General features: G+C 41.8%; 1 protein-coding gene across 1 annotated transcript; it reads left to right on the top strand.

The window, feature by feature from the left end:
* Nucleotides 1-9647: 9647 nt before the first annotated feature.
* Nucleotides 9648-16468, top strand: LOC124151923. The gene is made up of 5 exons (XM_046524616.2): nt 9648-9742; nt 11938-12297; nt 13190-13561; nt 14354-14398; nt 16109-16468. Exons 1-5 carry the CDS (start codon nt 9655-9657, stop codon nt 16156-16158), a joined length of 915 nt encoding a protein of 304 aa, XP_046380572.2. The 5' UTR covers nt 9648-9654; the 3' UTR covers nt 16159-16468.
* Nucleotides 16469-21736: the final 5268 nt, after the last annotated feature.

Here is a 21736-nt window from a genome sequence, read left to right on the forward strand (position 1 = left end):
GATTCAGAGGTGAGCTTCTTTATGTTATTCCGTGTAATGTTTGCAAATGTTTGACAACCTTTTATATATTTGTTCACATTTGCTACTGCTTTCTCCAGGCTTTCGTAACATTTTTTTTGTACCCTGTCGTAGTTTTGTAAGCATAATAGAGCATCAGTTTCTTTGATCCAGTCCCATGAAGATCTGGTCTTCAGCAACCCGTGTTTATCATTAGAGGCGACTAACGGGATTGGGGGGTCATGCTTGCTAACTTGGTTGATGCATGTCATTGTATCCCAGTTGTGTAGATAGATGCTCATGATGTCAATCACTGTGTTGTCTGGTCCAGACTCAATTATTTAAAGACCTCTGTCATGTAGTTGGAATATTAGTGAGTGCGGCGTTAAACATAAAATAGAACTAACTGATGATCACTGAGGAGATGCTAGACATGACATGGCAGTATTGATGTCCTGTCAAGTATAAAACAGGTCAGGATACTTGTCTTATAGTCATCTGTTTTCAAGAATCTGTGACCAAATCACCACCTTTCAAACAACATGAGTGACCAATCAAAAAGCCTGAAGTTAGACAGAATCTGCCATTGTGTCCGACATTTACGCGCTGTCAGACTTATATAAAATAATAGGTACATTTCAATCAACTGTTAGAATATATATTTTTTAATATGTTTTGCACAACACAGTATGTAAATGTGAAACTTTGAGGAATTACAAAACATGAAAGATGGCACATGAATATTTTTGAAATTTACCTAGAGCTATTGGTATATACAATTAGGGCCACTATATACTGCTCAAAGAGGTTAAAGAACACCCGTTTCTTTTCCTAAGACTATAGTTACTCTGTAAGAGCTGATGGTTTTGCAACACACAGCCTTCCAATTGTGGGTGTTTTTTAACGTTCGAGTAGTAGGCATCTGACATGGTCACTCCTGGTGTGGAGAACGTCAATATTTGAGGGACTGTAACATGCAATGTTAGTCGTAGTTATAAGCCTAACATGTATTGGGTGACTAATTTGCACCTGATTTGCTGGTGTGGTTAAGTCCACTTTGGTTAATAGTATAGGTTTATAGTATTTGATGAGTGTCTTTGAGTTGCGCTTTATTGTTCGAGTTTGGAAATGAGTCCAGCATCTCATAAACGATTTCAGATATACCGTATTCGACGTAATAAGCGCCCAGGGCGATCTCAAAATTAGAAATAGGGGGCTCTTATTAGAATATTATTTTGGTGGAAAAAAAACAGAATTGAAAGATAAATTTTGTGGTTTATGCTGACAGCCTGAAATGTTTATATATGACAGATATATTTTTTCCCGAATTTAATTGCCCACAAATAAGGGTGCATATAGCACACGAGTGCATATTTTACACTAATAAATAAGTCTTGTGTACATTAATCAATCGGAAGGGGTGCTAATTGGGATTGTTCACTGGCCAATATATCAGCAAATATGGCCGTGGGTGCTTATTAGAGTGGGGCGCCTATTACGTCAAATATGGTAGTCACAAGACCACGTACCCCTTTTCATTAATATTTCACAACACCCACAACCACCATGGCGAAATGACCAAGATCATTCAATTGTATATAAACTGTATTTTTATTTATGTGTATATATTGTGGTGCTATATTTTGTGTATATTTTAATTCTTATATCATTCCATATTCAGATTTACAACTGGGGTGTGTTTATGAGTGTTTGAAGGATATCTGTCTTTGAGTTCAAGACTTTCTGTGCCAAGATGACGACATACCACATGTGTAACAGTGCCCAGTTTTAAACTGACCTTCTAATTTAAATAATCTGGTCGTATTGAACAGTGTTTTATTGAGATAAAAGTGCCTTAGCAGACAGTATCTTCATTTATTGTCTGTTTTATTTGTGCAATTATATAACAATATGCCACTGGAGGCAAGGTAAATGCAATTTGATCACCTGACACTAGTTTTATTTGAGTCGCTAATTTTGGCACAAAAAGTTGGGTTTTGTGAATATTTGTAACAGGTCTTCTGTGTTGCGATTGTGTATTAGTGCTACTGAAAATAATATGTTGTGGTTCTTTTTTAATATTCATCATCATGTAACCATGTTCACTTAAACTTTGTCTAATGCATACTTCAATATTGGGATCAAAGTAACAGACATCAGAAACCAATAAGGTGTGATCTTATTAATTCATGAAATCCATTTTATAATCATTTTGTGAGATGATTGTAAATACTTGGAAACCTACGCATGTATAACCATGAATTGTGATAATGTAGACCCATGCAACTTGGAATATATTATGTGTAGTAATTATGGTAGTGTGATTTAGAAATGAAACATCCTTTTTGTATTCTTATAATAATATTTAATATATTTGGTACATAGGTAGAAGAATCCATGTGTAGGTCTAGAGTATGTCTGTAGGTTGTTAGCCAGATGGTCATTATTTATGTGAAAATGTTTTATGTCAGACTGATTGATTAACAATGCAATGTTGTAAATGTTTTAGCAAATCTGATTTCTGAATTTCAACTGTCAAAAATGTATCCTTTGTGTAGTGACGTCTGCTCCATGGTAGTGATGTCTGCTGTATGGTAGTGATGTCCGCTGTGTGGTTGTGACGTCTGCTCCATGATTGTGATGTCTGTTCAATGGTAGTGACGTCAGCTGTGTGGTTGTGTCGTCTGCTCCATGTTAGTGACGTCTGCTCCATGATGGCGACATCTGCTGTGTGGTAGAGACATCTGCTCCATGGTTGTGACATCTGCTCCATGGTAGTGACGTCTGCTCCATGATGGCGACATCTGCTGTGTGGTAGAGACATCTGCTCCATGGTTGTGACATCTGCTCCATGGTTGTGACGTCTGTTCCATGGTAGTGAGTTCTCCTCCATAGTAGTGAGTTCTCCTCCATGGTAGTGACGTCGGCTTCATGATGGCAACGTCTGCTGTGTGGTAGAGACATCTGCTGCATGGTAGTGAGTTCTCCTCCATAGTAGTGAGTTCTCCTCCATGGTATTGTCGTCTGCTCCATGGTAGTAAGTTCTCCTCCATAGTAGTGAGTTCTCCTCCATAGTAGTGAGTTCTCCATGGTAGTGAGTTCTCCTCCATGGTATTGATGTCTACTCCATGGTAGTGACGTCCGCTCCATAGTGGTGACGTCTGCTCCATAGTGGTGACGTCTGCTCCATAGTGGTGACGTCTGCTCCATGGTGGTGATGTCTGCTCCATGGTGGTGACGTCTGCTCCATAGTGGTGACGTCTGCTCCATAGTGGTGATGTCCGCTCCATGGTGGTGACGTCTGCTCCATGGTAGTGATCTATGCACTTTATGATGGTAGTGACATCTGTTCTTATGGTAATGACATCTGCTTTATCAATCTACTTGATTGTTTTGTCGTCTCCTGTAGCCAGGTATTCAATGTGCAGCTAGTATTACTTCATACCTCTTCTTTGTACAGTTTGTACCATATTCAATTATGAATGTGGAAGATTTCAGAATTGGCCACCATTGCTCAAATCCTGCAAATATTTAACTCAGACCAGAGCTAACATGGACATTATTGAGCAGTTATAAGGATCATGATGTACTGTAGTGCTCTATGGATCTTGAGATGACCATGATCACCTTTAGAATTGTTGAATGGACCCAGCAATATCATACCTCATTATCAACACTCTGTGCCTTTGTGTGTCAGCTGACCCGAGCAGAAACATTTTTGTCTCAATGCATGTATTAAATGTTTCACATTTTTGGGTTTGCAGAGCTGCAGAATTTGGTTTAAAGGAGACAAATCTTGACTAATTCTTGGTCTGCTGGTTCAAATTTTGTTATGCTTGTCGTTTAATGATAACGGTCATTACACAGAGGCAATGTATAAGTTTCACACTTGGTATTTTTGCAATATCTCGACCTGGGGAGAAGTCGCTATCTGACTGAAATTATGCAGATGCAACGTTAAAATTTAAATCTCTCTCACTTACCATGGGAGATTATTGGCATCAGAGCATGGAGCATAATCTCCCTTTAATATCATGTGTGAGAGTGTCGATAATAACCATAATTAAAGTACAAAACATTGGTTGGAAGAACTATAGACAAGAAAAGTGCTATAATCATGATTATTACTCATCTTTTTCAGCATCAAATCAGTTATGTATTATACACATCCAGCTGTCATTCCTTGTAGGGTTGTATAGATTTGTGTGAGCATCGTTTGTGAAAATGTGTGAAAATTAGATTGCCCCATTTGATCATGTTCTTGAACAGTTGTGAGTCCTGAGACAGGGAACGTTGTTGTTTTTGTGAGCTCTTGAAGAGTGAATTCTTTAATGTGTATTTGTGAAATAGACTGTAAAACTTGAATTAATGACGAGAAACCAATGTTTGTGACATATATAAAAAACATCTAATCAAACTATTCCATGTCAGCAACCTACAAATTTTGGACCCTTTTGTCTTCATCCTCGATTATTCAGGGTTTTATATCCCTATAGGGGCGGTCGGGTAGCCTAGTGGTTAAAGCGTCCGCTTGTCACGCCGAAGCCCAAGGTTCGATTCCTGACAGGGGTACAATGTGTGAAGCCCATTTCTGGTGTCCCTCGCCGTGATATTGCTGGAATATTGCTAAAAACGGTGTAAAACCATACTCACTCACTCACTCACTTATATCCCTATACCTTCGGGATTAATACCCTGGAACCATTTGCCACTATATGATTAAATATGGAGTGACACTAAAAGTGGCTATCCAATCAAATTACTCTCATGAGCGAAACTCTATGATGGGGATGAAGATGGTGACATCGCTTCCAAAATGAAACAATGGGGGTGCATGGTTCAGGGTAATACACTGGATCACGGAGGATGAGTTGTCTTGCTCTCTCCGAGTTGTGGTTGTCTAGCCTGTCGGGTGGCCCACTCATCTTAGGCACCGCGATGTGCTGTGCAGAGTTGTGTCCCTTGGACACGCCAGAAACCTATGATTGTGGGTTCGAATCCCGGGTTCGCCCCGATTATGTTTCCAGGTTCGTCAGCACCCTACCCGTGCTCGTGGGTTTCACCGAAGTGGTAAATGTCTGAGACCTGCATCACTTCGGGCTTTCCTCCCACATTAAGCTGACACGCAGCGATATAACTGGAATATTGTTAAAAGCGGCGTTAAACCCAACTCACTCACTCACTCTTCTGCCTCGTGAAATTTGTCATAATGTGTGGAAAAGCAGTCCAGTATATTTTCATTTATTTCCTAGACATTTGCGTTTACAGCAGGAATATATGCAGGAGCTATGTGATGTACACATGTCTGTTGAAGTACAAATTTCAGTATATCTTAACATACAATCTGACATAATGTGTACTGCAGGGTGTTTGTGTGCAGGGCTTCAGTGGTGAGATGGAATATCTATTCAGGAATAGCTTCCCATGAACTAGCCTCTTTAATTATTTATGTTGCTCATCCACATGATCTCTGCTACTGTATCATACAAAAACTTTAACCCTTTACCAACCACAACTGATAACATTTCCCATTGCATTTGAAATAATATGATCATATTCATATTACCTACTCTTATTATTCCCTCTACTAATTAATATTTTCAGTGTGAAACAGATGTTTGGGGTATTTTACACACATTTTGGACCTTTCTGTTAATGTCAACCATTTTTTCTGTGAGTCTCTGGACAAAATATCTTTTTCAAGATTTTCTGGAACTGATGTTTTTTTCAATTCTGGGTCAAGGCTGATTTGTTGTAAACTTCATGGACTGGTGGGATGTTAGGGTAGGCTTGCAACTCAAGCGATCGCAAGTCACATCAGTCGATTTGTCACATGTGTTCAGTCCATTCTTGGTATTCCCCCCACCTTGATATGCCAGGGTTAAATGCAGTTGAACCCAACTCACTCACTCACCCACTCACATAGATGAGTGCTCCCTCTCGCCTCCACTGATTTGCCTGCTTCAGGGTTTTCCCATGTTGGCTTCCACTCAGTCACATTTACTAATCAGGACTCGACATCCCCCTGATTTAATTCAGTAAACAAAAGGAGTTAGGGATCATGAATATATATTTTGGGGGATATATTTATAAAATTGTGTGCTCAGTCGTCACTTAAATGAAAGTCCCAAAAATAGTCATGATCCCTAACTTTTTTTTATTCAGTATAGATAACCATTCCATTTGTTTGAAGCGGTAAAGGGTTAACATTAAAACTTGAGGTATGATTCTTGAATCTCAGACGGGGATCAGTTACAACGAAATGCTATTGTGTGGAATATAGGGATGATATGCTCCTATAATCTGTCCACTAAACTTATAGCGTTTTTGTTTTGTGTTTAGGAGAATATGATTTTATATGCATTTTGACACAGGTATTGTTTTCATTTATCATGCCTTTTCAGCATCTAACATTTGCATCATGACATGCATTTAGTGGGCTTAATGTTTGCAGCTGGGAGGATAAACATTGTACAGAATGTTGACAGTTTGTGTTAGTTGCAAGAAAGCCATTTACAACTGACATTATATAATATATTTCTGTGGAAATAAATGTCTATGGAAGTTTAATTTGTGTTTTGTTTCTTTTAATGTGAGGGACACATAATGGCCAGTCTTCTCTGTGCGGCATTTCACTGTTTAGAGTTGTACGCCAGAGACCCATGATCGTGGGTTCGAATCCCAGTTCCCCCTGATCATGTTTCTAGGTTTGTCAGCACAGTACCCATGGGTACTGGAATACAGTTCAAAGTGGAGTTAGAACCGACTCACTCTTGTTATGTGAACCTATGAGATTCCTTGATTTTCCTTTAGCTACCTGTTGTTCTCAGACACTGATCACCTGGAGCCTGACTGGTGCATATCCAGGGTAGAATAGGTCTTCAGCAACCCATGCTTGCGGTAAGGAGCATGACTGGTGAATATCCAGGGTAGAATAGGTCTTCAGCAACCCATGCTTGCCGTAAGGAGCCTGACTGGTGAATATCCAGGGTAGAATATAGGTCTGCAGCAACACATGCTTGCTTGCAGTAAAAGGCGCCTATGCTTGTTGCAATAGGCGCCTAACCGGATCGGGTGGTCAGGGTCGCTGACTTGGTTAATGCATGTCATCGTATCCCAATTGCTTAGATCGATGCTCATAATTTCAATCACTGGATTGTCTGGTCCAGATTCGATTGTTTACGGACCACCGTCATATAGCTGGAATATTGCTGAGTGCAATGTTAAACAATCAAACAAACGAACAAAACCTGTAGCTAGAACAGGAGGCCTGCACTGCATGCTAAGTGGTGACAGTGCTTCATGAAACACTTACTATAAAATCTTGTCCAACATAACAGTGGGTGGACCAGTTGCCTAGTTATCTCTTGTGAACAGTGAACAGTGAAAGATAAAAGAACCGTGACCTGATTAGTGGCCTCGAGGACATTGTCCATTGATTTGTATGTATTAGCATGTTGGATACCTTGGTTAGCTTTGCCTGTACTCGCAGAGCGCTTGTGTCACAGCCGCATGGGTGGCCCAGTCAACCGAGGTGCCGCAATTCGCTGTGTAGAGTTGCGTCCCCTAGGCATGCCAGTAACTCCTGATCGTCCCGATTATGTTGGATGGTTTCACAAAAAGTGGTACATGTCTGAGACCGGCATCACTTCGGACTTTTCTCCGTATGTATGCCCTTTGTATGAAATAATGGTGAATATGTCAATCTGACTATCCAAGATATATATGTTCTCTCTAACATTATCTCCAAGAATGCCTAATAGTTAAATAATTTATAAAAATATACACCATGAAGGCAAAGCCAACACATTTGTTTGTTGTTCTTGCGATGTCCTTTATAAATGCACGTATTAAACAGTTCCGTGGACAACCACAAAAAGAGACATTTGTTTGCAATATAAGATTCGGCTAACAGTGAATAAATAACAGCTGGGATGGAGATAACTCACATACCGATGCTCTTCTTGACTTTTCTCTGAATTCTTTCACAAATGTAGGCTATAGGCTACTTGACAATTATTATGAAGTTTCGAGTATTGAAGTCCTTGCTTGCTGCGCGAACCAAAGTGGAACCAGTTTACCTTCCACCTTAACGAGCAGAACACACCTCCAATTAGGGAATGAGTGAATCACCATTCTGCTGTTCCGATCGGCTCAGGTGTGCCTATATCATCGCGCCTCAAGGCTTGCTCGACAACGGTATAAGAGCCCACACCGAAACGTCGCCTTTAAAGTAAATAAAGAAGTTGTTATCAATAAATTGTGTACTTTGTTCTCAGATGATTAATTCGATTTTAGACATGGCCGCCATGGTCAGCCATATTGAAAATGTATTACCTCTAACTCTAGCCTGGGATACGGGTCGCCCAATCTAGTCTAAGGCGTAGCAATTTGCTATTCCGGGAACGTATAATCGAGGATTAGAATCCTAGATTCGCAACATTATCCACATTATCGTTAGTTGCACCGAATTGGTAAACGTCTAAACAACTGTCTCACTTCGGGCTTTCCTTCCATATCAAACTGACATGTGAAGTTTCTCAGGAGGGTCGACATTTCATATGTTTTTTCTTCGTTTTCTCTTTTAAAATGTCAGTGAGTAATATATAGAATAACATACTCGTAACTCGGAATTACGGAATACCTGTCCCCTGTGAATGAATGCTGTAAGTTCCTCGCCAGAAGATTTGGATTAACGACATACGTTCACTCGGGGCAGATAATCCGTAGTTCCTCGAAGCTCGTTCGGTATTCTCTAAATAACCCTCTACCTTTATGATACCAGCAATAGTGCCTAAAAACATTTCTCATGGAGTTTTAGGCGCACGGGTGACCCAGTCGTCTAAGGCGCCGCGCTTCCCATGAACTAGCCTCTTTAATTATTTATATTGCTCATCCACATGATCGCTGCTACTGTATCACATTAAGCTGTCACGCCGATATATAACTGGAATACTGTTAAAAGCGGCGTTAAATACAACTCACTCACTCATGGAGTGATAAAATTTCGATATTTTCGACTTTAAACATTGTACTCTTTGAAGAAGTTAGCCATCTCATACCCATATGCCATTCGCCGAAAAAAGACTTAGACTTTTACCCTTTTAATATTATGTGATATATACCTCTGTTTATGACACAAATATTGCAGACAGCATTAATGGCACCCGTCGTTCAGTGGCAGTTCGGTGGGGGACTATATGACAACTTTAACGCTACGTCAACCAGTGCCTTTAATTACCACAGTTAATACAGATACATTCTGTTCACGAACGTTATATGAAATACACAAATCGGCTGTGATCAGAATAAAGTAAATTAACAGGAACAGCCCCACCAGATGTCGTACACATCAGGGGCTAATACGCGCTCCAGACTTCCGTTGCATCTCCATTACGAGTATCAAACTGGCTGATTGGGACCGGCCATTATTTCGTTTATTTCTTTTTATCAAAGAACTCTCTATTGTTATGTTATGTTATGTCATGTTATCAAATAAATAATATGACCCCTCCAACATTACTGGCGATAGAAAAGCCCGTTTTGAAAATTACCCATGGTAATACAAATATGTTGCTTATAACGAAAATCCGAACCCCCCATTTGAAAACAATGACTGGTCCCATTCGTACATTCTTTTCACCGAACATGATTCGAATGATGGTGTGTTCAAACATTGTATGGGGATATATTATCTCTTGTGTTTTAACAACGATAGGATCATCCCTAAAAACTCCCCTCCCAGGTAAGAACTATTTCTATACATGTCTTTAGTGACACAATTTTTCTACATGTATTAAAAATATTTTAATGCGTAACATTATCCCCTCTCTTTTCTAATGAATCGAGGGGGCACGGGTGGCCCAGTCGTCTTAAGGCGCCGCGATTCGCTGTGCAGAGTTGCGTCCCTTGGGCACGCCAGAAACCTATGATTGTGGGTTCGAATCCCGCTTCGCCCCAATTATGTTTCTAGGTTTGTCAGCACCATACCCGTGCTCGTGGGTTTCACCAAAGTGGTAAACGTCTGAGACCTGCATCACTTCGGGCTTTCCTCCCACATTAAGCTGACACGCCGTGAAATAACTGGAATAATGTTAAAAGCGGCGTTAAACCCAACTCACTCACTCACTCACTCTAATGAATCGAACACTGTCGAACATACAGTGCAGCGGAGACTTACATACATTTCTTATCTACACAATATATTTTGAAACACAGTATGTAACTATGGGGCAGGAACGTGAAGTGATTTATGACGTATATGTAGACCGTCGTCGTGTAAGGTGGCGTTGACGAATTGTCTGACGTTATGGGTGCACACACTACGTTTCTGGCAATTGGACAATGGGCAGTTAGATGGTGACCTTGTGTACCTACATAGAAGCCCTTTGTCGTCTTTATGGTGAAGTCATGTTTCCATTATGTATTTGTTGTATAAGGACCACTTTTACCTAGCAAGAACCCGAATACATTGGCCAGGGGACTTGGTCAAGTCATATCTTCACTACCTACTGGTTGTTTAACAACAATTTTACCCTATTTGTTGTATAAGGACCATTTTCACATAGGAAGAACCCGAATACATTGTCCATTGGATTGATGGATAGATCTTCTTTATTTCCTCCAAGTAATGAAGGTACATTGATATCAGATATTACGGTTATTCTATAAGTATATGGGACACATTGTATGTACAGGAAGTTTCACATCGTTATCATATAAGGCTACTGAGGAGATTTTTCCACATTTTAACAGTTTTACATACAAGGGACATTACATTAGTCCATAAATTGTATTCAGTAGTCATAGTACTTTCTGAGGCGGTCGGGTAGCCTAGTGGTTAAAGCGTTTGCTCGTCATGTCGAAGACCCGGGTTCGATTCCCGACATGGGTACAATGTGTGAAGCCCATTTCTGGTGTACCCCGCTGTGATATTGCTGGAATATTGCTAAAAGCGGCGTAAAACCATACTCACTCACTCATAGTACAGTTCTGTTGGCAAGCCGCCAAGTAAAAAGGACAGAAAGGTATCGTCATCATTGTTCCAGAGGCTCGAGAATGTTGTGACATCTAGTAAATCAATAATAGACTCAATAAGAACATTTTTGTTGTTGTTTTTTAGTCTTTTTACAATACATAAATATGATAAATGTTTGATTACATCATAAGCAAATGTGCCGCATAAACATTCATCGGATTGAATGCTGTAGGTGCTAAGACATAATAACTATGCTAAATCAGAGGAGTGTTCCGGTCTTTCAATTGTTTGTAAGGTCTGTGTACCGTTGGTGATCGTATAAGTTTGTTTGTTTGTTGTTTAACGCCGCACTCAGCAATATTCCAGCTATATGACGGCGGTCTGTAAATAATCGAGTCTGGACCAGACAGTCCAGTGATTGACAGCATGAGCATCGATCCACGCATTTGGGATCGATGACATGTATCAACCAAGTCAGCGAGCCTGACCACCCGATCCCGTTAGTCGCCTTTTACGACAAGCATAGTCGCCTTTTACGGCAAGTATGGGTTGCTGAAGACCTATTCTACCCCGGAATCTTCACGGGTGTGATCGTATAAGAGAGTATCGATCTCTTAAGGGAAGCTCTGCATAAATTACTCGCCAAATGACATATTACTGAGCGTTTACTATCATCTACGAACTGCGTCTCTTTAGAATGTCCGCCTACATCAAGCTGACAAGTGCTCAGGTACTAAAACTCCAGCTCACCCACTCATCAGTGAGTGAGTGAGTGAGTATGAATTTACGCCGCTTTCAGCAATATTCAAGCAATATCACGGCGGGGGACACCAGAAATGGGCTTAAACCATTGTACCAATGTCGTGAATCGAACCAGGGTCTTCGACGTGACGGGCGATCGATTTAACCACTAGGCTACCCGACCGCCCCAAACTCATCAAAACATTTTTTATTTCACGTAGGTCAGAGAAGATGTCTTGACATGAGTAACGCTGCTGGAGAACAGGTCTCGCTGAGATGCAAGTCGAGGAAGAACATCATATTTGGCATCAATGTCATGTGCTTCACTAACAGCAGCACCGGCGACACCACCAGCATCAGACGAAGAAGGTTTGACAGCAGCAGCACCATCACCAGGGGGAAGTGTGGGGCCCAGTGTTCGGGCTATCAGCTCGATGTCCTGGCCGCATCCTACGACTGCTACTGGAAGGCAGCCTGCAACATCACGTGGTCCACGTCCCCCATCCTGAAATCACCCCACGGAAACTGCATCATGAAGGTCCCGTCATACCTGTCTGTGAGGTACAAGTGTATAAGGAAAAGTAGGTTGGATCTTTTATCCATGTTCTTTTCGAGGACATGTACCGAACAGAAAACTGATTGCAATCCAGCATTAATAGCAAGGGCGGATCACGCATTTTTGAAAGGGATGGGTCTAAAAGTTCAAAATCCTCTCTCAGATAATTTGGCTGCCTACAACATACATACCTTTTGGTTTTCAAAAGGAGACAGACCCACCCCCTCTGGATCCGCCTATGAATATTGAAATAGAATATCACTGTTGTGTGGTTTTATGCCGCTTTTAGCAATATTACAGGTAAAAATGGGTGTCAACATTGTAATTATGTGGGAAATGAAACCCGGCGAACGCTTTTGCTACTGGGCTACCCCACGCTCCAAAGTAAAACTATAGATCATCTTTACTTTGATGTAGTCACAAACCGAATACAATTTAGATGAGATTATTATAAATATTATTCATATGTAAAAAAATAAATACTGTTTTTTAATCACCTACCATAGCATATCTGTCCCAAAATGAACAAGGAACATGGAGTGACACCCCCTTAAATAAAGCATATTACAGATACGAAAAAACACTTTTGACAGTGTTACCCACAAATTCTGGATGAAGCTCACTTTCTGTGTGAACTTAATTCCTCTTGATTAACACAACGTTTCACAAAGTCATGTAATTGACAGAAACATTTGACATTTGTTACTGCATTGACAACGACAGCTCAACTCGCCACCACAGTCGATCACTAGGTGTCTGACGGTCCCTCTTGCACGGGAAATTCAACTTTGTCTTATTTGCACAAAAGTCCTTTGGTGCGTTTGGGCGCACTGTTCTTTGGTTGCGTTTGGTCGCACACTATTTTAAGGTTTTGTTCACATCATTCACAGTGGTCTGCTGTTTCATGTTTGATTCAGAACGAGTTTACTTCCTGAGCAACAACCTCGGACATGGTCTTGCTCACAGAACCCGGAAGTCGTCAGACTACGGGATAATCGTGAGCCACGAAAACTACCCCTGGGTTTACAGGACTGGGGGGATAAGCACCATGACTCTTTCACCAAAGGCGAGGAGGAAACGAAACACATCGCGGGCGAATAAGGTGCTCATTACCGTCAACGTCCTCGATATCGGCCAGCATGACGCCGTGGTTGTCAACAGCAGCAGCACGACACAGATGCTGGTCAAGGGCTCCTCCATCGTCCTGGACAACACGGAGACGTTCTCGGTCCAGTTGCTGGTCAGCTCAGAGGACTCATCAAGGCAGGGATTTCTGCTTTGCTTCTACTGTAAGTTGCTGAGTGAATTTAGGTGAACAGGTAGTTAAATGGAGTTTGTCGTCGCGTCCAAGATTATTGCACTTATATAGCGACGTGCATGCACGCGTGTGTGTTTGTGTGGCTGCTTGTACTAGTCCAGACTGATGCCGATTTAAAGTGCTAGCTCACTGAAATACCATGCCTCAGTTTAACATGAATACCCCACTCAGACACAGTGTGTGTGTGTGCGTGTGTGTTCTTGTGTGTGCGTGCGTGCGTGCGTGCTGCGTGCGTGTGTGTGTGTGTGTGTGTGTGTGCGTGTGTGTGTGTGTGTGTGCTTGTACTAGTCCGGACTAATGCCAATTGATAGCTCACTGAGATACCATGCTGCAGTTTAACACGAATAACCCACTGAGACACAGTATACTGACTCCGAGCCGACCAGTCCTTGTTTTAGCCCATTAATGCCAAGCACCAGTCAGGGTAACAACATGTATCATCTTTTAACGCCTATTGTTATGACGCGGCCGGGGGTCGAACCCCGGACCTTCTGCTGTCCGGGCGTACGCTCTACCGCTGGACCATTGAGACGGTCGTAACAGTTGGTAACAAAAGCAAATGTATATGTAAGCAGTATCAAGTATGTTGAGGGCGGATCCAGCGTTTGTCTACAACATACTTCATTTGGTTTTCAAAAGCGGGTGGGGGTGGGGGGAGGGTGTTCGGACCCCCGGACCTCCCTCTCTGGATCCGCCTGTGTACGCCCATAAGCGTCGTAAAGCTTTGGTATGCAGGTGTAACCCAACATACTTTGTGTTTCAGGGGCAAGGAAATGTGAGAATATTTCAGGGAACAACGCATGCAAGAGTGAGTATTGAAATATTACCATAAACTGCTTGGCAAAATACAGTAACACCCATGTTTGATGGTGGCTAAACAAACAAGAAAAGGCTATTTGATGTTGAAGTTTTTGATACGTCATACTAGTTGTGTTTTGGACCTTAAGTTTGCAGTGTGTCGGCGACTGTTTTCAACCAAGCAATATTTTGAATTTTTTATATTTTTTTGGTCAAATCCAGTCATCAATTGTAAGCTTTTTTTTACCCGACGGTTTATTTACAAGTATATATGAATTCATTACATACATGATTCAATAGTTATACCACGACGATCGACCCGTGAGTGAGTGAGTGAGTATGGTTTTACGCCGCTTTTAGCAATATTCCAGCAATATCACGGCGGGGGACACCAGAAATGGGCTGCACACATTGTACCAATGTCGGGAATTGAACCCGGGTCTTCGGCGTGTCGAGCGAACGCTTTAACCACTAGGCTACCCGACCGCCCCCGATCGACCCGTGAAGATTTCGGGGTAGAATATGTCTTCAGCAACCCATGCTTGCCGTAAAAGGTGACTATGCTTGTCGTAAAAGGCGACTAACGGGATCGGGTGGTCAGGCTCGCTGACTTGGTTGATACATGTCATCGATCCCAATTGCGTGGATCGATGCTCATGATATCAATCATTGGATTGTCTGGTACAGACTCGATTAAAGACAGACCGCCGTCATATAGCTGGAATATTGCTGGGTGCGGCGTTAAACAACAAACCAACCAACCAACCAACCACGACGATCTCATAAAACGCGTGACAAGAGAGATGACTTCAACATTCCAATATTTCACGTCGAACAATATTTCAGCAGCTCCAGACTTTGGTAGACCGCCTCCGTGGTCTATAGCTAGTGGTAGAGCGTCCGCCCGGAGAGCCCACATTTCACAGGTGTTGATGTACAATCGAGCATGTTCTTTCTAGAAATCACTGTTTATTAACGATTCACAGACACATGCTAATGATATAGTCGTCATTGTACAATGGAGTATTCTTAGGGATAAGGAAAGGGCTTGCTCGCTTTATTTGCAAATCAAGGACTGAGTGAGGAAGTGAGTATGGGTTTTCCGCCGCATGTAGTAATATTCCAGCAATATCAGTGAGTGAGTGAGTTTGATTTTAAGCCGCTTTTAGCAATATTCGAGCAATATCACGGCGGGGGACACCAGACATTGGCTTCACACACTGTACCCATGTTGGGAATCGAACCCGGGTCTTCGGTCTGACAAGCAAACACTTTAACCACAAGGCTACCCGACCGCCCCTCCAGCAATATCAAGGCGGGTGACACCAGAAATGGGCTATATGACAGTGATTCATAAACACATGCTCATGATATGATCAGAATTGTACAATCGAATCTGCTCTGTGCGGATATTTCTATTTGGTATGGAAAGGGTTGTATTTACACATTGTACCCATGTCGGGAATCGAACCCGGGTCTTCGGCGTGACGAGCGAATGCTTTAACCACTAGGCTTCCCCAACACACCAACACACCAACACACATTATGTGAGTAACACGGTATCCAGACAATGGCCTAAAATAGAATGTCGATGCTCTGTGTGTTACGTTTATACCTCACGCGAAAAGGGAAGTCAGATCAATGATACACATGTAAACTTTAATATTATCCATCATCAGTACTTGTTGAAAGTGAAACATTCTGTGAAATTGTATTTCAGTTGTCAGGTCCCACAAAAGGCGGAGACGATTACGTCGATGCGAAGGATGATCGGCATTTTACACACATCTGGTTGTCATAGATACGTTCGGCGGACATGATCAGGTCATCATGCATGCATGAGTGGGTATTGTTTTGCGCCGCTTTGGACAGCATTTCAGTTATGTCAGGGCGTGTCAGCTGTGGACGAAAATCGAATGTGATGTTTGTTACTTTTGGAAACATGATCTGTTAAGATGATCACAGAACAGCTATTATATTCAGGAGAGTCTGAAATTTGAAGTCTCAGGACACGGATCAAGCACACAAAGGGATTGTTTTTCCAGCGTCAGTATTGCGTGTCACAGCAATGTGTTCGTGATTTTGGAGGTCCTCAATAGGATGCTATCATTGTTTTCTTCATATCCTGAATCCATCTCCTGAAGGTCTTGGTAGGACAGTTGTGTTGAGGACCTGATGTCATCACTATGCTCAGGGATGGATGTCATTATTGGTTCAAGGACCGGATGAAGTCACTGTGTTAAATGACCGGATGTAGTCACTGTATCTAACAATCGGATGTAGTAACTGTGTTCAAGGACTGGATGTAGTCACTGTGTCTTAGGACCCGATGTAGTCCCTGTGTTCGGGGACCAAATGTTACTAGTGTGCCTAAAGACCGGATATAACCATTGTGTCCAAGGACCGGATGTGATCACTGTGTTCGAGGACCTGATATAGTCACATTGTCTAAGGACCCGAGGTAGTCATTGTGTTGAAGGACCGGATGTAGGCACTGTATCTAAGGATCGGATGTAGTGAATGTGTTCAAGGACTGGATGTAGTCACTGTGTCTAAGGACCCGATGTAGTCCCCAGTAGTTACCAGTGTGCCTAAAGACCGGATATAACCATTGTGTCTAAGGACCGGATGTAGTCCTTGTGTTCGAGGACCGGATTTTGCCACTGTCTGAGGACCGGATGTAGTTACTGTGTCTAAGGACCGGATATAGTCACTGTGTCTAAGGACTGGATGTAATTACTGTGCCCGATGACCGTATGCGATTCACTGTGTCTAAGGACCGGATGTAGTCACTGTGTTTATGGACCGGATGTAGTCACTGTGCGTGATGATCGGATGTGATTCTCTGTGTCTGAGGACCGGATGTAGTCACTGTGTTTATGGACCGGATGTAGTCACTGTTTTGACTGATTCCGGATGTGATTCTCTGTGTCCGAGGACCGGATGTAGTCACTGTGTTTATGGACCGGATCTAGTCACTGTGCCTGATGACCGGATGTGATTCGCTGTGCCTGAGGACCGGATGTAGCCACTTGGTTTATGGACCGGATGTAGTGACTGTGCCTGGTGACCGGATGTGATTCACCGTGTCTGAGGATCGGATGTAGTCACAGTGTATGAGAATCGAAGGAGAACTGGGTATAATCACATAATCTGACCGCGGTCATGCCTGTTGTATATTTGTACTATATGACGGAGATACAGATGAAATGTTACAGCATAGGCTTCGGGCAATGACTCAACGATCGTAGAAACATCGAAATAATAAATGGCTTGTACCACTGACCTAATGTCACCCCCTTGTGCCAATTGTCCAGGTAATAACCACCCAGTCACTTGTGGGAACAACGAAATTATCATTTTAACTTAATAAAGGTTTTAACAACGACTTGACGTTAATTTCATCACAGAAATCACTGAAATTAAAATAATATTGCGAAAACAAACAACGCACGCGCGCATACATTCTAAACGAGCTATTTCTTCAAAACCGAGATAACGTGGCATTAATATATCTCAGTGTTCGAATGAACAGGTTGTTGTCTAACACAATATATATTTTTGAATACACAATGCCATTTAGAAAGTGGTCAAATGTAACTAATGTTATATTTGGGATAACACTTTCTTAGTAAAGTACAGATTCTAGTACCTTTTTGGTTAAGTCCCGTCCGGGATTCGAACCCACACCTGCCAGGGTGAGGCACCTAATCGCCAGCACACAAAGTCAGCGATCTAACCCACTCAGCCACCGAGGCTTCCACAAAAATGAGAGTCCGACAACTGGTAGTCTAGATCACGTACTTTGAGTACCCCCCTGACAAGTGTAAATTGGCACGGCTCCCATGGCCGAAAGCGATGAATACACAATATATATTTTGTTATGAACAAAGTGTGGCCTCACGTAGCCTCTGTAACACACACACACACACACACATAGAAACGACTGAACAATTGCTTTGGGATTGCAGCAAAGTAAAAACGATCTGGACAGCACTAGAACTTAGGCTTAACACCAGCACTCAAATCAAAGGAAATATCAACAAACGACATGTTTTGCTTGGATACAAATTCAGAAGTAATGACCCATTAAATCTTAGAATTCTTCTTCTTCTTATTATTATTATTTTCTCATGTACAGACACAAAGCATATTCCATCGTTTCAGATCTTCCAGAATGAACCGAAGCAGTATTACTTCATCTCCAAATGTACAGCACTTATGAGTAGGAATTTAGACAGATTCTATAAATATTGGTCATCATGCCATACACATTTTTTGTAACATGGAAATTACTATTTTTCTGTTTTGTGACAACAATATGAAATGCAACAAAATAAATTTTTTTTAGCAAAGTTATTACGAAAAATATTTTTCCCGAGAAAATACAAAAGGGTAATAGGAAATGTTGAATTTCCCGATCAGGGAAATACCCATAGATATAGCATTGACTTGACAGCAACGGTCACTGGATCCTGACACTCGTAAGGGACGCAACTCCATACTGCGAATTGTGACATCAACAGCTAAAGGCAACATGGACTCACAACATTTTTATGCTTGAGATCATATTGCCTTTTGCTGTTGGACAATGTTCTTTTCATTCTGGTGGTGACCTTGCCTGTCGTTTTAAGCCGTCACTGGCACAGTATCAAAGCAGACTGGAGTTAGATGGGTTTCACTCCTTCGGGACAGTCAACAAACATTGACCTCTTTCATGGGGACACTCTTTTTTCCAGAGCGCTGGATACAAGCCGTACCATAATTTTAACATCCAGGAAACCGAACGCTGTTGATTGTTCAGCAGGTATACGGGGGCACGGGTGGCCCAGTCGTCTAAGGCGCCGCGATTCGCTGTGCAGAATTGCTTCACTTGGACACGCCAGAAACCTATGATTGTGGGTTCGAATCACGGTTCGCCCCGATTATGTTTCAAGGTTTGTCAGCACCATGCCCGTGCGCGTAGGTTTCACCGAAGTTGTAAACGTCTAAGACCTGCATCACTTCGGGCTTTCCTCCCACATTAAGCTGTCACGCCGCGATAAAACTGGAATATTGTTAAAAGCGGCGTTAAACCCAACTCACTCACTCAGCGGGTATACGGTCATGTGATCGAATGATCAGGTCGTAGATTTAACAAAGGACGCTGTTGTTTAGAGTGTTCTTATTGTTGCTCTGCGTGCCAACATATAGACATTTGGATTACCATTCGTTGGCATAATAACTAATTCTTAAATAAAGAGGTTGATCGTTGCTACTGCAGATCGAAAAGTGAGTGAGTATGGTTTTACGCCGCTTTTAGCAATATTCCAGCAATATCACGGCTGGGGACATCAGAAATGGGCTTCACACATTGTACCCATGTCGGGAATCGAACCCGGGTCTTCGGCGTGACGAGCGAACGCTTTAACCACTAGGCTACACAGAACACAGAAGCAGGGGCACCTTATCAATGCATGTACAATGATATGTTAACATTGTGCATGATTCTATGATCAGCTGTTTCCGACTGTGTTGATGTGATGTTGATTGTTGTTTAACGCCGCACTCAGCAATATTATTTATGACCACGGTCTCTAAATAATCGAGTCTGGACCGGACAATCCAGTGATTGACATCATGAGCACCGATCTACGCAATTGGGATACGATGACATGCATCAACCAAGTCAGCGAGCATGACCACCCGATCCCGTTCGTCGCCTTTTACGACAAGCATATTCGCCTTTTACGGCAAGAAAAGACTGCTGAAGACCTATTCTACCCCGGATCTTCACGGGTGATTTGAAGTAGAAGCATAGACGTATTTCACAGTGATTCTTATGCTCATGGTTTATCGGAATCGTACAATGAAATCCACTTTTGGCAGAGAGTTCTTATGATTTATGGAAATGGTATTTGTCTGTTATATTTATATCGTTAGGAATCTGTTCGTCTTCGTTTGAGAAATCTCGTCTCGTTAAAGTTAACAATACTAATGACTTCAGGATATTGGATGAACACATTTGTTGTCAGCCACCATAATAATTTTAAAACGCCGAATATTAATTTCGTCTTCTGATGTAAAGTCGGGAATACTCTGCTTTCTGCAAAAATGATTAATTCTTTTCTGACACCAATTAGCAATTTTATGAGAAAATCATGCGTTCTACATGTGACGGATCAGGGATTGATCTTTACAAACTCTAATAAACCATCCCGTTGCTATGGCAATTGTTCTTAATATATCCTAGAGTTATACTTCATTGCACACCCTTTCAGCTATGTCCTTGGTCATGTCTGGGCAAACACACAGACCTCAAATACAAAGTCGACCCGTGAAGATCCGGGGTAGAATATATCTTAAGTAACACATGCTTGCCATAAGAGGCGACTTTGCTTGTCGTAAGTGGCGACTAACTAATCAGGTGGTCAGGCTCGCTGACTTGGTTGATGCATGTCATCGATCCCAACCGATGCTCATGATATCAATCACTGGATTCTCTGGTCCAGACTCTCGATTATATATATATATATATATATGTGTATATATATATATATATATATATATATATATATATATATATAGAGAGAGAGAGAGAGAGAGAGAGAGAGAGAGAGAGAGAGAGCTAGCTGAGTGCGGCGTTAAACAGCAAACCAACCAAATCTTACGAATAGCGGGTTGTTGGGGGCCAACTCTACTGCGAGGTGATTAGTTCCCGTCATAGCAACCCCTGGCAACCAGGCTGTTTTGTTCGTGTTGACTAGACAAACACACATAATAAAACACCCTCCAGTGTAACCATAGCTGGAATCTGTTATTTCCAAAATATTTCGGTTTCACGAAGTATTGATATAACCAGGTGAGCATGAGAAAGACAATCGCGGATATTTAGGATTATCTGGAGAAACTATGAACAATATTACTTAAATCCTGGTAAAACATATTTCTAAATTACTACTGTGGTTAGATTTTATCTGTTTGTTAACTATACAGCAAACGTACCTGAGTTACTTGAACTTTACGGCGTTTGTTTACAGAAACAGTCCAGTCGAGTGTTTGATGAGAGTGCTGTCCCTTTAGCCCTTTTCCATATAAGGATCGTACACCATCCGTTTCCGGTCAGTTTCAGAACCAGCAGGCATATCTCTCGCAAAATACGACTGCAACACAGCAAGAGTCAATATGCGCAACACAAATGAATGAATAAGCCCAATTCATTCAACGGGCCCTTCCAACCATCATCGTGAACATTACAGTTCGTTATCCGTGCATTGTTGTCTTCTCAGTCGCGATTTTGGAAAACGAAATAATTTTATAGAACTTGTGCTTAGCCTTGTAGTTTGAACCGCACGGCACCGAACAGAAC

This window comes from Haliotis rufescens, unplaced genomic scaffold (genome assembly GCF_023055435.1).
Source record: "Haliotis rufescens isolate VD_foot unplaced genomic scaffold, xgHalRufe1.0.p SCAF_8, whole genome shotgun sequence".
Lineage (NCBI taxonomy): Eukaryota > Metazoa > Mollusca > Gastropoda > Lepetellida > Haliotidae > Haliotis > Haliotis rufescens.

Bases quoted from the DNA above. Each gene is read 5' to 3' on its own strand.
- LOC124151923 (XM_046524616.2), top strand. From the start codon at position 9,655: ATGATGGTGTGTTCAAACATTGTATGGGGATATATTATCTCTTGTGTT. The intron at 13,562-14,353 runs GTAAGTTGCTGA...TTTGTGTTTCAG, and splicing joins ATTTCTGCTTTGCTTCTACT to GGGCAAGGAAATGTGAGAAT. The intron at 14,399-16,108 runs GTGAGTATTGAA...ATTGTATTTCAG, and splicing joins AGGGAACAACGCATGCAAGA to TTGTCAGGTCCCACAAAAGG.